The sequence below is a fragment of the Syngnathus acus genome, chromosome 14 (assembly GCF_901709675.1).
Source record: "Syngnathus acus chromosome 14, fSynAcu1.2, whole genome shotgun sequence".
NCBI lineage: Eukaryota > Metazoa > Chordata > Actinopteri > Syngnathiformes > Syngnathidae > Syngnathus > Syngnathus acus.
The window spans coordinates 9,517,553-9,533,607 of record NC_051099.1 but is presented as its reverse complement, the minus strand read 5'-3'; the positions used below and the strand labels follow the sequence as shown (position 1 = coordinate 9,533,607).

Sequence of the window (16,055 nt, the reverse complement as noted above, 5' to 3'; positions counted from 1 at the left end):
AGCACCCAAATCATACCCCCCTCCGGCCGACAGGGGGTTGTCAAGAGCATAGAGACGGAAGAGGGGGCATCCACAGACAACGAATTAGCGGAGGTTTTATCTGTCTACGAGGATGCTAAACTTCCTCAAGAGTCGATAAACAAAGTCAGAGGTAATCTTTTCTATGTTATCATTTGAATGTTTTTTTTTGATGGTATTATAACGATTTAACTGGTTTTTTTTTAATATCTACTTCCAGTTAAGCGTAGTGACACCGGACGGTTTCGAAGAACGAGGAAGAGCAGACGTGCAGCCTTCTACAAGACATATCACTCAAACAGCAAGGGGTCTGAATCGACAAGCGAGAGTCATCAGCACAAGACAAGACGCCCTATAAAGTGCAGTGGTAATTGTATTTACAAGAATCGGTTACAAGAATGTTTTAAGATAATACGTATTCTGACAGATTTGGCCGAATCAAGATAGGTCAGATTTTTTTTACTACACTGTGTTGTTTCTATTGTGATTTTCAGAAAAAGAAATACAATGGAGCACGCTAACCTTACGTCAGCAGAGTCGGATTTCTTAATAAACATTGGCGAATTAGATTTACAGTTACCTTGTGAAACAGACCAAAGAAGTGATACACCTGAGCTAGACTTGCCGTCAACCAGTGCTTCTACAAGCCAAATATCAGATCTGATCAACATTGTGAACAATGCCATGTTAGAGGGGAGAGACACAGACAGTCCTGATATTCAGGCCCACTTACAAGTTGTCGTAAACGAGCTAAACAGTCAAAGTCAGAATGACGGTAGACAAAGTCCTACACTGATTCCGTCACAATTGCTAAACATGATAGCAGAATTAAATAACCAAGCTAACGGTAGCAGCGGGCGTAGCAGTCCTGATATTCCTGCTCAACTGCTAAACATGATCCAAAATCTAAATACGCAGCCTCTGATTGACCCAACGACTGTATTGCAACATCATCATGACAATGCTTCTGTAATAACTGGTAACATGCCACCGCCATTTCAACATAACTGCTCGGTTATAATCGATCACGAGATAGATGTTATTGATGACAGCGCACCAGCGTTTCAAGACATACCCCGCCAATCTAACAACAGTTCTGTAATAACTGATCAGCGTGGCGGTGCTGTTGTAGTTAATAGACCGCATTTCAACAATATTGAAGTAAGGCGTCATTTAAATATACCATCACAAACAAACAGCAATGATTTTGCAACCTTTTACCTCCAGATTGAAGAAAAAATAGATGACGTCTTGCGAGAGGTTGACGTGCGAACACAGCCAGGTGACGTGGTTCAAATTGAGATAGTGGCTGGAAATGGTAGGGCCCATGTTTACCAACAAAAGAGCGACATAAACAGTGTCAGAGATAATGTAACGGCTTTGCTTGAACGTCTAGCTCAATCAAATGTAGAGCTTCTGGCTGATGAGAATTTAGAGCTTATTGTCCAAATAGTCACCCCATTACGTGGCGGAATGCGTCGTCGACTGGTGAACAGTACCAACAAAGAAATTTTGAAGCGGAAAAAACGACACTTGCACATACCTAGGAATAAGGATAACAGTCTATGCTTTGCTCTCTCACTAACCTATCTGCTAAACGACACGCTAACATCAAAACAGGCCGTAAGACAAGCACGACTTTTACATGAGAGTGTGGGTTTGGATTGTCAAACACCTGTGAGTCTGGGGGACGTGCATAAATTTGAAAAAGTTCTCAGACGGAAAATAACTGTAATGTATCGAAAAGAAGACAGCCGGCCCATGACTTTCTTCGACACACACTACCCTAAAACAGACGAAGACAATTTATTTGTCTTACACCTCGAGAATCATTATTATGGCGTGAAAGCGATAGAAGCGTTTGTAGGGCATGCATATTTTTGCAGACACTGCTACAAAGGTCATGAAAATTGGCGATTCCACTACTGTGAGGGGCATTGTAACATTTGTCTCGATCCTCGTTGTAAACAACGCCGATTTAAACAGGTTATCTGCCCCGATTGTAACAAAAACTGTCGTAATGAGGAGTGCTTTGCCAAACATAAAGAGTTTCGAACGACGAATCGTGTGAGCAACTGCGCCTCATACAAAAAGTGCTTGCAATGCGGTCACCAATATTATGTGAAAGCTGATGGTACAGGTGTTAAACACCGTTGTCCTGTTAAAAGGTGCGCCGTGTGTGATGAGATCTTAAACCAAGGTGATGATGCCTTACTGAACCCACACATGTGCTACATGCAGCCCATCAAACCTGAACCACCTTGCAAAAATGTAGTCTACTATGATTTTGAAACCTATGTAGATGCAGATGGTTTACACAAACCCTTTCTTATCTGCTGTAAATCAAATAGACTAGCGAAACAATGGTTTGGTACAGACTGTGTTGACAAATTCCTCACATTTTTTCGAAACCCCCGGTTTAAACACACGACATTTGTTGCACAGAACGCGAGAGGCTTTGATTCATACATCTTGATAAAGAGAATGCTTGAATTAGGTATCAAACTTGACATTCTGATGCAGGGGAGCAAGGTTCTATCATTTGTCGATTTAGACACAAAATCTCGTTATATAGACTCATTGTCATTCTTAACGATGCCGCTAAGTGCGTTGCCTAAGGCCTTGGGCCTTGTAGACAAATCAAAGGGTTGTTTCCCACATAAATTCAGCTCTTTAGAACATCTAAACTACGTAGGATGTCACCCTGACCCTACGTACTACGATGTTGAACGAATGTCACCCTCTCAACGTGCTAAGTTTGATGAATGGTACGACAAAGAAGCTAACAGTGTGTTCGATTTTGCTAAACAAGCGATAGCCTACTGTGAGAATGATGTTGATTTGCTAATGCAAGGATGTGAGAAGTTCAGGAGCGAGTATTTTGAGGCCACGGGAACAGACCCTTTCAACGCCATCACAATAGCCTCGGCGTGCATGAAAGTTTTTCGCACTAATTTCCTAACCCCTCAAACACTAGCCATTACGCCTTCAGACAACTACATGCGTCAGTACAAAGCTTTCTCACACGATTCTATTCAATACATGCAATGGATCATGCATAGTCAAAATATCTACATTAGACACGCATTGAACGGGGGCGAAGTTAAGATAGATAACTACACAGTAGACGGCTATTCTGAAATCGGGGGCATGAAAATAGTTTTTGAGTATTTTGGTTGCTATCACCACGGCTGCTCAGAATGCTACAAACTCTCTAATATATGTCCGACAACAAAACGCCCCTTTCAGGAGAGGTTTGACACCACCCAAAAGAAAATTCAGGAACTACAGCTTAAACAAGATGTGCACCTTGTAATTATGTGGGAGCACGAATGGTTGCAAATGAAAAAATTGAACATAGAGGTTAAGGAATTCCTGAAAAAAAACAAATTCCCTACACCGCTCAAGCCGAGGCAGGCTCTTTTCGGAGGTCGAACAAACACATTTGTTTTAAGATACACGGCAAAAGCTGATGAGAGGGTGTTGTACGTTGATGTCACATCATTATATCCTTTCATTAACAGTACAGGCATCTACCCTATTGGTCATCCGACGATTATCCACAGTGATTTTAAAGACCCAAGACTGTATTTCGGCTTCATAAGCGCTACTGTCAATCCGCCTCGTGGTTTGTATTTTCCTGTTTTACCTTTCAAAACAGCTAAAGGTAAACTTGTCTTCACGCTCTGTCGTACTTGCGCCGAGCATAACAATCAACAGACAGCCTGTACACATAATGATGAGCAAAGATCGTTAACAGGTGTTTGGACAACCCCTGAATTTGTTAAGGCACTTGATCTTGGCTACACTGTTGCAGATATTACAGAAGTATGGCATTACACAAGAGCGAGCGACACAATTTTCCGTGATTACATGCGAGCATTTCTGAAAGGTAAACAAGAATCTTCAGGCTATCCAGCGCATGCGGTCAATCAGGCTGATAGAGAAAGTTACATACAGAGCTACGCGATTCATCAGGGTATCCAACTAGACCCTTCTAAAATCGCTGTAAACCCTGGAAAAAGGCAAGTTTCAAAACTCTGTTTAAATAACCTGTGGGGAAAACTAGCCCAGCGTGAGAACATGACAAACACAAAGATTGTGACAAAATCTGAGGAATTTTTTGAACTTCTGTTTTCGGGTCTGTACGATGTGAAATTCTTCCACTTTATCAGCGAAAAGCTTTCGATTGTACAGTATTGTTTCAACATAAACAATGAGATACCCGCCTCAAAAACATCAAACGTGGCAGCTGCTTGTTTCACAACCGCGTATGCACGTCTAAAAATGTACAGCTATTTAGAAATTTTACAGACGCGCGTTCTTTACACCGACACAGACAGTCTCGTGTACACGGTGAAACCTGGCGAAAGTGCCCTCCCGCTAGGGGATTATCTGGGCGATTTGACAGATGAGCTTTCGAATGACAGCATTTCAGAATTTGTCTCAGCAGGGCCTAAAACATACGCTTACAGGACAAGAGCGACCGGCCTCACAGTCATGAAGGTGAAAGGGATCACGCAGACTCACGAAAGCGGTCAGAGTATCAATCTCGATAGCATGCTCGACATGGTTCAGGGGTACATCGACACAGCAGGTGCAATCTCAGATGTGCTTTACGCACCCCAACATGGCATTGTTCGCGATAAGAGGGGGTTTCATCTCAGAAACACATCATTTTCCAAAAGGCTTCGTGTGGTTTACGACAAAAGAAGATTGCTCGTTCAAGGTCGCACTGAACCATTTGGTTATTGATCTCCCTCCATACATACAGGTGTGTGGAAAATGGCTTTTAACCAGATTGAATTTGACCCTAGATTAGAACTTCCTTTTTCCTCTATAATAGCAGGGCCGTCAGGTTGTGGTAAAACATTCTTTGTCAGAACCGTTTTAGAAAATCCTGAACATGTTATGAGAAAAAAACCTGATAATATTGTCTGGGTTTATACTGCCTACCAACCAATGTACGATGAGCTCAAAAACATGAATAAAGACATCGTTTTCATCAAGGGGCTGCCTGAATCTTTTGATGACGAGAAGCTGTTCCCTCCGCAGCAGCACCACCTACTGATTCTGGACGACATCATCTTCCAAGCTTCGGATAATCCGGAAGTGGTCCGCATATTCACACAATATAGACATCATAAAAATTTAAGCGTTATAATGCTAACACAGAATGTATTCCATCAAGGGAAATTCAGCCGTACTATTAGTTTAAACAGTAATTATTTGATTCTGTTCAAAAACCCCCATGATAAATTGCAAGTGAATGTTTTAGCGAATCAGATCTGCCCCAGCAACCGGAAGTTTTTTTTGGAATCTTTCGAAGATGCAACGAAAGAGCCGCACGGGTATTTACTGATAGATCTGACGCCTTCATGCCCAGAACAATATAGACTACGTACAGGTGTACTACATAGTCAGTGGCCTGTGGTTTATATACCCAAACAATAAAACGATGACAAAGCTTTTAAAAACAAATGCGTCGTTACTCAAGTCTTTGTTTACATCCAAACCGGCCAAACGTAAGCATTTACTTCTCAGAGGTCCGAATAGTTTAGTGAGAGCATTGTGTGAGATTGCTCTGAATCTTTTAAAAGGACATCTACCCTTAAAATCAAAACGCTATAAAAAACTAAAAAAGCAGAAGAAAAATATCCGCTTTCTGGCTAATAAGAAAAATACTCTGAAGAAGAAAAGAGCTGTGTTAGTTCAGAAAGGTGGTTTCATATTGCCTTTATTAGCGGCATTCGCACCTGTTCTGGGGAGTGTTATTAGTGGTTTTATGAACAAATAATAAAATGAGTTTGAAAACGGCGCAGAAAATGTTCCTGATCTCCCCTTACCAGCTCGAGAGGCTCCATAAGCCAGCCCCCACCATTCGTGACAGAGCTGAGTATTCTTTGGATGAGGAGATGAAACAGGTTTTGGATAATAAAAATTTAAATCAATATGAAAAGATCAAAATTTATCAAACCCTGCTGCAGCGTTATTTGGGGTTGATCAAACAAAAAGATTCTGAGCAGATTCCTATTACGATTCGTAATGAAGAGACGGGCGTTGAAGAGGAAAGGAAAACGGCTCAAAAAGTGCCAGATGAAGATTGGGTTGATATTTTGGATACGATTGGTCCACGTTATCGCCGCAACGCCTCCTATGTGCTGAAAAAATTATCGGCGGAAGATGTAAGGTGGACGCCACGAAGCGAATTTATTTTTAGAGGGAAAACTGTCAGGGGCTCGCACATGAGCGATTTGATAAAACATTTAATTGTGACCGGTAAGAAACTAGCAGCTCAACCGGCTGGCTGGACAGAATTTCTGCGTACATTAGCACAGCTAAATCTACCTGAATCAACCATTTCCAACCCCTCTGCTCGTGCTGATTTCAAACGTTTGAAATACGCTAGGGATGAAGATGATGATGATGATGATGTTTCTCATGCAAAATATGTAAGCGTAAAAAAAAGGAAAATCAGATCGCCGGTAGTAAAATGGGTTAGTTATTAAAAAATGTTAGATACGTTAATGTTGTTACTGAAAAAAAACTAATGACTCTGTAACTCTCTTTAACAATGTTTATTGAATAAAAGAGATTTTATAAAACATTAACACGGTTTCAGACAATGACATTCTTTAAATTTATGTAATGAACAAGATATTTGACCGCCACGCATCCTATCAGGTCTCCGACAATTCTTGACAAAATCGGTAACCATAACGTCGTTATGCAGAGGATCGGAACTATAATGCGTCATCACCTCACTGTAGCTCAGCCCCCACCCTCGTTGTGACAAGTAGTAGACGCAATGTTGACCACAGGTGTCATTCAATTCGTGTTGCAGTTGCCCATTATGATATTCGATACGCTTAGAATGCTTCTTCAGAAATCTGTATATACTTGACGGGTAATAAGGACTGTCCGGCGGCAGACCAAAAGGATCAAAGAATGTGGCCAAACCATCAGATTCTAAAGTCAAAGCGAGCCAATGCTCCCCGGGGAGATGTCGAGGATGTGTATTGACAATATAATGTCTGGGGGGCGTGTCTTTGACGTCAGCTAACTCGTCTGACGCTAAAACACCTCCAAACAGCGCCCTTTGCGTCCGAGTCATAATCAAATCCAATTCACGGCCGTTCATAGTGTCAATAATAGTCCATCAATACTTCCCTCTTGGCATTAATCTCAATAAGGGAATCATAGACCGCGTAAACGATAAGCGTGGCTGTATGTGGGAGGGGCGTACGGAATCGCAAATCTAATCTTAAAACACCATTATTCACGGGGGACAAAGCACCGGAATCATCTGCTTGACTTAAATTGAAGACAAAAAGTGAATAGCCTTGACTAAAATCTTGTTGATCGATACAGAGCGGTAAATCTTTTAAAAAGCGACCCGTAGCTGTGTACAGATTATGAAATTCACGTGTATATAATCCAGCTTCGAAATTGGGTTGAAAAGCTTTAGCTGGTATCTGGCGACCTTCGTGGCTAAGCGCCAAATACTCAATGTTATGATGTAAAAAGTTAAAGGGGTTTAAATCTCGTCGTCCCATAAAACTGTTATGATTCACCATAGCTAGTACAATTTGTTTAGGAATATGTCCGAGGAAGAGGTTATCTTGGTGACAAATCCGTGAGTTTTGAGGGATAGAAAAAGTCTTTATATTGACTCTACTTAGTGGGTACAAGGCGTTACCTTTATGTAAAGCGGCTTCATGACCAATAGAGACAGCCGGGGAGACTGAAACCTTTTTCACGTAAAGTGAAGCTCCTAATATCTTGAGACACGAGTCGCTGTCTGGAGCGCTCATGAGGCAAAAATCATCCGGAGCTCTAGTTAACTTTAGCCGTAGATCCACATTATTCAATAGATGGCGTTCGGAAAAGAAAATATCTCCGTGTAGCGGTCCTGTGACGTGGAACTCACGTGATCCTCCCATCAGCTGTGCACGGCGGGCCAGGCCTTCGTTGACAGTAGGCCCATCAAAAACAACAGAGTCCATGCGCCCCCTAGTGTCTTTAGCAAACATTCCTGCTGTGAACTGGGATTCCAATGAATCGTGTGAAAAGTTTAACAGTAACTCAATGATGGATCTATATGCATGCGTTGCACTAGACTGTGATATTAATCTTCCCCCCATTGAGATATCTAATTGACTAAAAATTGTGTTTATCGGGAAATTCACAATCCCGACTTGTTCTTGCGGCGGCAAATTAGACCCATCTCGACGCGTTATTTTTAAACGCAGGTGTAATAGAGTGTCAGATAAATCTAAATATTTTGAACCATCCCCGGGTATAAAGAATTCGATTGGCCCCTGGTCCACAATGGCCGACAACGGTAGGAATTCGACATAAGAACTATCTTCGATAGATAGTTGTGTTAACGGACAAGAAAACAAATCGAGACTTGATAATACACACTCTTGCGATTTAAAATGTAGAAGGGCCATTTTAAGAGAAAATATCTGCCTTCCGTCTCCTTCGTCTTTTCTTAACTGATCTGAGATCGGCAGAGCGTTTTTTTCTTTTAAGTGTCTTTTTCCTACGCCCCCCAGGATGCAGCCCCCTGCGTGATAAAACTGCAAGTCCGGAACCTTCTTGAGTTGTAGTTGTTTTGCGTTGAATTCTTTCTATGACACGCCCGGCTACATCCGTTGCTATGTTTTTAGCAGCGGATTGAAGATGTGGCTTCGCCAGGTTAAAGCCGCTTTTGAACATAGGCATCACGAAACGGAAGAGTTTTGCAAAAATAGACCCTAGGCCACGCCCATATTGAACGGGGCTCCCCTGAAACCCTTGAAACGCTCCTCCCACTTGCGTTTCGTAATAATCCACAAATCTATACATATCGGGATGTGTGGATGATGTCATCATTGTTTTTATTATCTCGATCTAAAATGCAAAATGAGGATAACTTTCCCGTATTCAAATTCCACAGGGGTGTTCTGGTCTGTTCGGAGACTAACTGTAATGGTCTCGATATGACTTCTGCACACGTTTAAATAGTACACAGGATTAAAAGTCTTATTTATAACATCTCCGTATTTCCCCATAACGGGGAGAGTGCGAAGCATCGGTGCGTAAGCGTCACCTATAGTTTGATGTTGAACAATATCTGTATAAACGAATACAAAATATAAACCGGCTCTTTTATCAGCCGCATGTTGTCCATAGACGCCTTCCGGTCGGAGCTGGAGCCAATGTTCCGGGTTCATTCCAACAATATACGCTAGGGGGCTCTTGAACATAATTCTCAAACCTTCTTCGCCTGTAAACAGATATCTGCGCATATGTTGGTCAAATTGAATGTCAATCTTTCTCGTACTGGTTTTAGTTAATAGAGTTCGGATTTCAGAAGCTAACGACTCATGATCGTTGTAAACGCCTCCTCGAATTTTCAACGTATGCCGAACCTCAGGATCAACCTCTCGAGACGTATGTTTGAGGTAAAAATTCCGAACACCCTCTCGATTTTTCTGCATATGCTTAATTTCCGAATCATCTTCTAAAAAGCCATCGAGGGAGTTTTGTGGTTTCAGATGTTTGAAGTAGAAGTCCCGTTTTTTCTCAGGAACGTCAGAAATTGAGTTGATGTATGAAATTTCACATAAGCCGACCTCCCATGAGCCTTTTAAATCGATATGTTGCGCTAATTCCACTTTAAATTCTGAAAGCGTGTTCTCAGGGAAGATGTGCATGCTAGCATTTGAGGCTAGTGTTACGTAGAATTCTCTGTGGACATCGCCCATGTTGAAATTTCACAGAGTGACAGCTTGTCGAGTTTTAAATGTCTTTTACGCTATATGTGGGGACCCAGCTGTCAAATTTGGCTGGCCAGCCAACCCAGTGAACTAGTAACTCCCGTTTGCCTGACACGATGCGTGATTTAAGGATTTTCTGTATACGAAAAATCTTGTTTTTTTTTATTTTTACTTTTTGTAATTCCGCTTCGTAAAAGCTGCCTTCTATAGAAACACCGTCTAAATCCGATATTTTGTATACAGGCGGGACGCGGTGGAGACGTTGTGTAATTCTGAATATTTCGTCCGTGAAGCTTTGTAAATATCCCTTCTCAAAGATACCTCTCAATTTGGATAGCCGGACTGTATCGCCTGGAGCGAAGCGGAACTTGATTCCTCGTCGGAAGGGGTTGTTTGCGTACAGGTTAGTAAAAGCAATGTCTCTATTATCCATGTTTACGGCATTAGGTGTCATTTTTATACTAGTATGGAAACTGTCATTATAGCTGATAATAAAATCCTGAATTACATCGACATATCGTTGTGTGTTTTTGGCAGTAAAATATCTCCACATTCGTGATTTCAACGTTCTGTGAAAGCGTTCAACCGTTTGCGCCTTTGTGTCAGAAGACGTTGCAAAATGTATAATATTATGCTGTCTCATTAATTTCTGGAAATGTTTGTTAAAAAATTCTTTCCCTTTATCTGTCTGGAGTCGTAAGGGTACCCCGCTAACTGCTAAGACATCTTCAAAGGCCCTGGTCACATGCTGAGCTGATTTGGTCTTCAGAACTCGTACAAAAGCGCGTTTCGAAAACACATCAATTGTGGTCAGTAAATATTTATATCCGTCATTGTAGTGTGCTAGTGATTGCATATCACATAAATCTGCTTGAAATTGTCTCATAGGACCTCGAACAAAAACTTTATTTCTAGGAAAGGTTATTCTGGCTGGTTTGTGTAAAGTATAAGTATCTTGGTCTGCTAGAAACGCTTTCACTTTTTTAATTTTAGTGTTTTTACAGTTAACAGTCGCTCCTTTGTGTAAACGTGCCTCCCCTCCGTAACTAGCTGGGTTATTAGCTTTATAATAGAGTTTTTGAAGACATCTGTCACCCCCCATTGTTAGATGCAGATTGACGCGTAGCAAAATGTGTCACCGCTAATAAAGCATACAAGTATGTGATTTTTTAATAGAGTAAACACAGAAAATCACTTTGCTGGTCACAGCTAATAAAAGCATACAGGTATGAGATTTTTTAAATAGAATAAACAGAAAACAATCACTTTGCTGGTCACATTAGTTTATTACAAAAAGTAGGAAGCACACAGCAATAAAAAATAAAAACAGTTTCTAAGGTTCAGTATAACGCATGTATGAAAATAACATAGACGGTAGTATTTTGGCTTCAATTAGGGTTTCAAGTCTCCTTAACCATGTAGTTATATCATCTAGCAAATAGTATTTAATATAGTCTAAAAACAATGCTAGATCAGCAGCCAGTTGGACCCATGTTTTCCTCACAACATTTCCCATTGTGTTTTCCCAAAGGTTCTAAATAATAACCCCACTTCACTCTTACTCAGCACCAGAATGTCACTAAATTCTTGTTTTATACAGCGGAGCTGGGCAAAGATCTTGCGTTCATGGGCGAGGTCGTGTAGAATGGACGCAGCTGTGTTGCGTATGGTTTTTAAAGGAGCAGCGGTCCTGAAATAAAAGAGCATGGTCGATAATGTGTGCAGAAAGTTAGCATTGCATAGCTCAGCCGTCACTGTTTCATAATTTGCATAAAAATAAAAGCAGCGATCCTCTATGAACAGGCATGTGTGATGTAGCTGACTGAGATCATCGAGAAAACACCCGTCACACATTGCTTTGGCATGTTCTATTAAGGCATCGTACAAAAGGTAGGCCACCATTAGTTTGACGCGTGTGTAATCTCCCACTATCAACCAGGAAAGTGGTTCTACATTCATCATGTATAAATCCTTGGGAATGTCGATTTTCACAGGTGATGATGTCATCGTTTGCATCGGCATGTTATCACCAGAGGGGAGGCGAGGGTCGTCTCCCGCATCTGTGTCGTCCATCAGCGTCGTGAGATCGATGTAGGGCTCCGAATCATCAACCACTATGGCTGATGCCTCGGGAGCGACATCATCGTAGGATAAGCATGGTAAGTCCGCATCTGTATCATCCATCAGCGTCGGAAGATCGATGTAGGTCTCCGAACCATCAACCTCTCTAGCTAATGCCTCAGGATCGATGATGTGGAGGGCTTCAGCATAGGTCAGGCATGGCAAGTCGAAACCTCTTTCAGGATAGCTCACGCACGTGTCGTCGAACAGGTGTCTAGCTGGATACGAAGACCATTGATCATGTTGCTCCACCCCGTTTGCTAGGGGGGTCTCGTCCCCCTCTGAACCAGCAGGTGGCGTTAGCTCTATGGTAGATGGGGGTCCGCAGATGGTCTCGAAACTCTGTCTGGAGCTGTGTGACGGTTGTGGAGATGTGATGAACGCCATGTCGGCCTGATTTGTCTCTGCGGCAGAATTGTCGAGGGAGGACCACATCTCGTCCGCTGGCTGTGATACGGTTCCATACGGTCTGAGGAACTCAAAGATCTTTGATGGCGTTTGCACAGCTATCTCAGCCGCTATGTTTGCTTGTGGAGATGTGATGAAAGCTGTGTCTACCTTGTTTGTCTCATCGGCAGATTTCTCGGGACTTGACCAGAGTGTTATCGTCTCATTTGGCGTCGTCTGCACCCCCCTTGAGATTTTCCCCCCTGGTCCGTTCATCATAGATGGAAATCCGGGTAAAAGACGTCTGGCGGATCTTTTTTGAGCCATGTTGTCGATCTCTCTCTCTCTCTCTCTCTCTCTGGACTTCAGGTATGAGGGGCTGAGGGGCCGTGTGCTAGAAGCTGCCTCCTCTTATACAGAGATGTCCTAATGATTACAACCCCCTCCCCTAGATGCTAATAGTTACACCCTCCTCCCCAGTTTCGGTGGTAGTCGTAAAAAAAAAAAAGAAAAGAGTGTGTGTATGTGTGTGTGTGTGTGTGTGTGTGTGTGTGTGTGTGTGTGTGTGTGTGTGTGCGTGTGTGTGCGTGTGTTTTTAGTGAGGCTAGTCTAAAGTCAATTTACGTTTAGCTCCAATGGTGTTTATCCAAACACGGCTATCTACAAAAAGTTTTGTAATACTGTCACCAAATGCCTGCAGTCTTTCAAGCCACTCTGCTAACGGTACGTTGATTATTGTCTGGAAAACCCCACATTCACTATTAAACACTTCTAGCGTCAGATACAGTAGCTCGATTAGCTCGCCATCTTCTGCTCCATCAGTAGTTTGAGGAGAAACTTTAAGTCGTAGAAAACATTTCCCGCTAACCGTAATTCGCGAAACCCAGGTTATGTTCAACTCGCCTTGGATGCCGTATTCATCTAGAAATTCAGTCAAAACCTGGGGTAGGAGTTGGCTTATCACACCCCAGTCATTGGAATTCAACAAACCATACGTGCTGGTTGGGTCAGAATCGTTGTTTGGTCCAGATGTTTCTCGGTTTTTCATGAAGAAAAAAAGCTCCCCGATTTCATAAAAAAATCTAAATCCCCAGAGTGTCTCCGTTGTCAGGTCCCAGTTCTGCTCAAGTTTTTCTGTAGGAGGCTGCTGCATACGTTTTAGGTACAAATGTTTTTTTTTAGGAGCGTCCAACAAACCGCCTAAACGGCTAAAATGAATACTAATAGGTGTTTCGGCTATCATGATTTAAGCTTCAAGTTTACAGTTTAACACCGCTGCTTTAGCTTAGCTTTTTAAGCTCGTCGCTCAATGCACCCCACCTTAAATATACCAGCAGTAGGTCCACCCCTTTCCTTAAAACCACACCTTTGTCACGTGTTTTACTCAGGACATGTTAGACTACTTTCCTAAAACTATCTAAACAAAATGTAGCATACAAAATTTACTGAAATATAAGGCTTTCAGAGGCCTTCGACTGTCTTCCCCCTCTTGCCCTTGACCTCTCCTAAAAAACCAGACATGCCTGTTGACACAGAGTCGTTGTCTTTGTGAAACTCAAATCTTGTTCTTCTTGTCCTGAGCGCTTCTAAAAACCAACACCTGTGCGAATGCTTCAACACTGATTGTAATTGTAATCTGCAGTTTCAGAGTCGTTGTTTTGTGAATGCTTCTTCAGAAATCTGTATATACTAATCTTGTTCTTCTCGTCCTGACCGCTTCTAGAAAAAAACACCTGTGCTAATGCTTCAGCTCTGATTACAATTATAATCATCAGACATTTTGTCTTGATCTTTCTCTCTAAAAACTACACTTGAATATGTTTCAACATAACACCTTTATTGCAATTCTAATCTTTCTCTTCTTGTCCTGACCTCTCTCTCTCTCTCTCTCTCTCTCTCTCTCTCTCTCTCTCTCTCTAAAAAACTACAACGCGCCCTCTGACATATTTTACGTAGGGTCAACTCTGACTGTAATTGTAATCTTCAGACATGTTCCAACATGTTTCAACACTGATTGTAATTGTAATCTTCAAACATGCCCCAACATAGCACCTTTGACTGTAATTCTGATCTTCAGTCTCGCAAAAAAAAAAAAAAAAAAAAAAAAAAAAAACTGGACACACTCCCTCACCAAAGCACCTTACAACACCCCCCTGGCGTTATCTTGGTGACATTGCACCCCCTACGTCATTTGCAAAAAAAAAACAAAAAACACCTGGACACGCCCCCCTCACCAAAGCACCTTACAGCGCCCCCTGGCGTTATCTTGGTGACATTGCACCCTCTACGTCATTTGCAAAAAAAAAAAAAAAAAAAAAAAAAAAACACATCTGTCGATATGGAGATGGTTAAAGGCAAGTCATGCTACTATTTATACTGGTATAATAATAATAATAATAATAATAATACACTAAGATTATCATATAAAACATGATGTAATGTGTATGTAATATCATGCAGATATAACTGTATTTGCTGACATAGATGACAAACAATTCTTGACGCTCTCCAACTTTTTGACGCACTCTCTGATCAGAGCTCATGTGCTGGCGTGTCTTCCCAAATAACCCCACCTTAAATATACCAGCAGTAGGTCCACCCCTCACCCCTTAAAAACACACCTGTACATGCCCCCCTCACCGTAACACCAAGATAGCGCCCCCTAGCGGTATCATGGTGACAGTGCACCCCCTACAACATTTACAAAACAATAGACATACACCTGCATCTTTTACATAACAACGAAGACACCTGCATCTTTTACATAACAACGAAGACACCTGCAACATTTACATAACGAAAACACCTGCAACGCCCCCTAGCGGTATCATGGGGGTAGTGCATCCACCTGCCTCATTTGCATAACAATAGACATCAAAGTTAAGGGCATTGTTTAACTCTCTATCAGCACCAGCGTCCTCTCCCCAGATTACTTCCGCCTTCTCACTGTGACTGACGAATTGTGCCCCTCCCGTCAGGTGGTGAATCGTTATCCTTCGGTAGTTCCTTTGACACTTACTACAGCAGTTCACTCTAAGACAGGCAGCAGGGATAGCTGCACACAGACAGACAAGAATGAGAGTCAAGACACCAGTAAGCCTGGCAGCCCAGCCCTTAAGAGCATGGTGATGCCAAACCGACTATCATGTCCCAGCAACCATTACATCCCTGACCATGGAGCTGGTAAGATTAAATACTAAGAAATATGTTCATCATGTATTCGTGGACATATGTACAGCTGTGTAAGTGCAATACATAGAAAACAATATCCATCCATCCATCCATTTTCTGAACCGCTTAGTCCCCACGGGGGTCGCGGGAGTGCTGGAGCCTATCCCAGCCGTCATCGGGCAGTAGGCGGGGGACACCCCGAACCGGTTGCCAGCCAATCGCAGGGCACACAGAGACAAACAACCATTTGCACTCGCACTCACACCCAGGGACAATTTGGAGTCTTCAATCGGCCTACCAAGCATGTTTTTGGGATGTGGGAGGAAACCGGAGTGCCCGGAGAAAACCCACGCGGGCCCGGGGAGAACATGCAAACTCCACACAGGGAGGGCCGGAGGTGGAATCGAACCCGCACCCTCCTAACTGTGAGGCGGACGTGCTACCCAGTGCGCCACCGAGCCGCCCAGAAAACAATATTAAATTCAAATTTTAAGAAGATGCCTGGTGAAGATGCTTCCTGGACACATTCGTAGTGAGGTGTTCTGTGCATGTCCCGCAGACAGGGGGGCCCGGGGACGACCCAGGAAACAG

The 16,055-nt window shown here is 42.5% G+C and overlaps 1 protein-coding gene across 1 annotated transcript in view; it reads left to right on the top strand.

Annotated features, from left to right (window-relative positions):
* Positions 1 to 15,539, top strand: part of LOC119133899 (angiomotin-like) — a 32,442-nt gene extending 16,903 nt beyond the window's left edge. The window contains exons 4-5 of the mRNA XM_037270096.1: positions 15,291 to 15,476; positions 15,532 to 15,539. Coding sequence (XP_037125991.1) covers positions 15,291 to 15,476; positions 15,532 to 15,539 — 194 coding nt within the window. The remainder of the gene's footprint in view (positions 1 to 15,290; positions 15,477 to 15,531) is intronic.
* Positions 15,540 to 16,055: the final 516 nt, after the last annotated feature.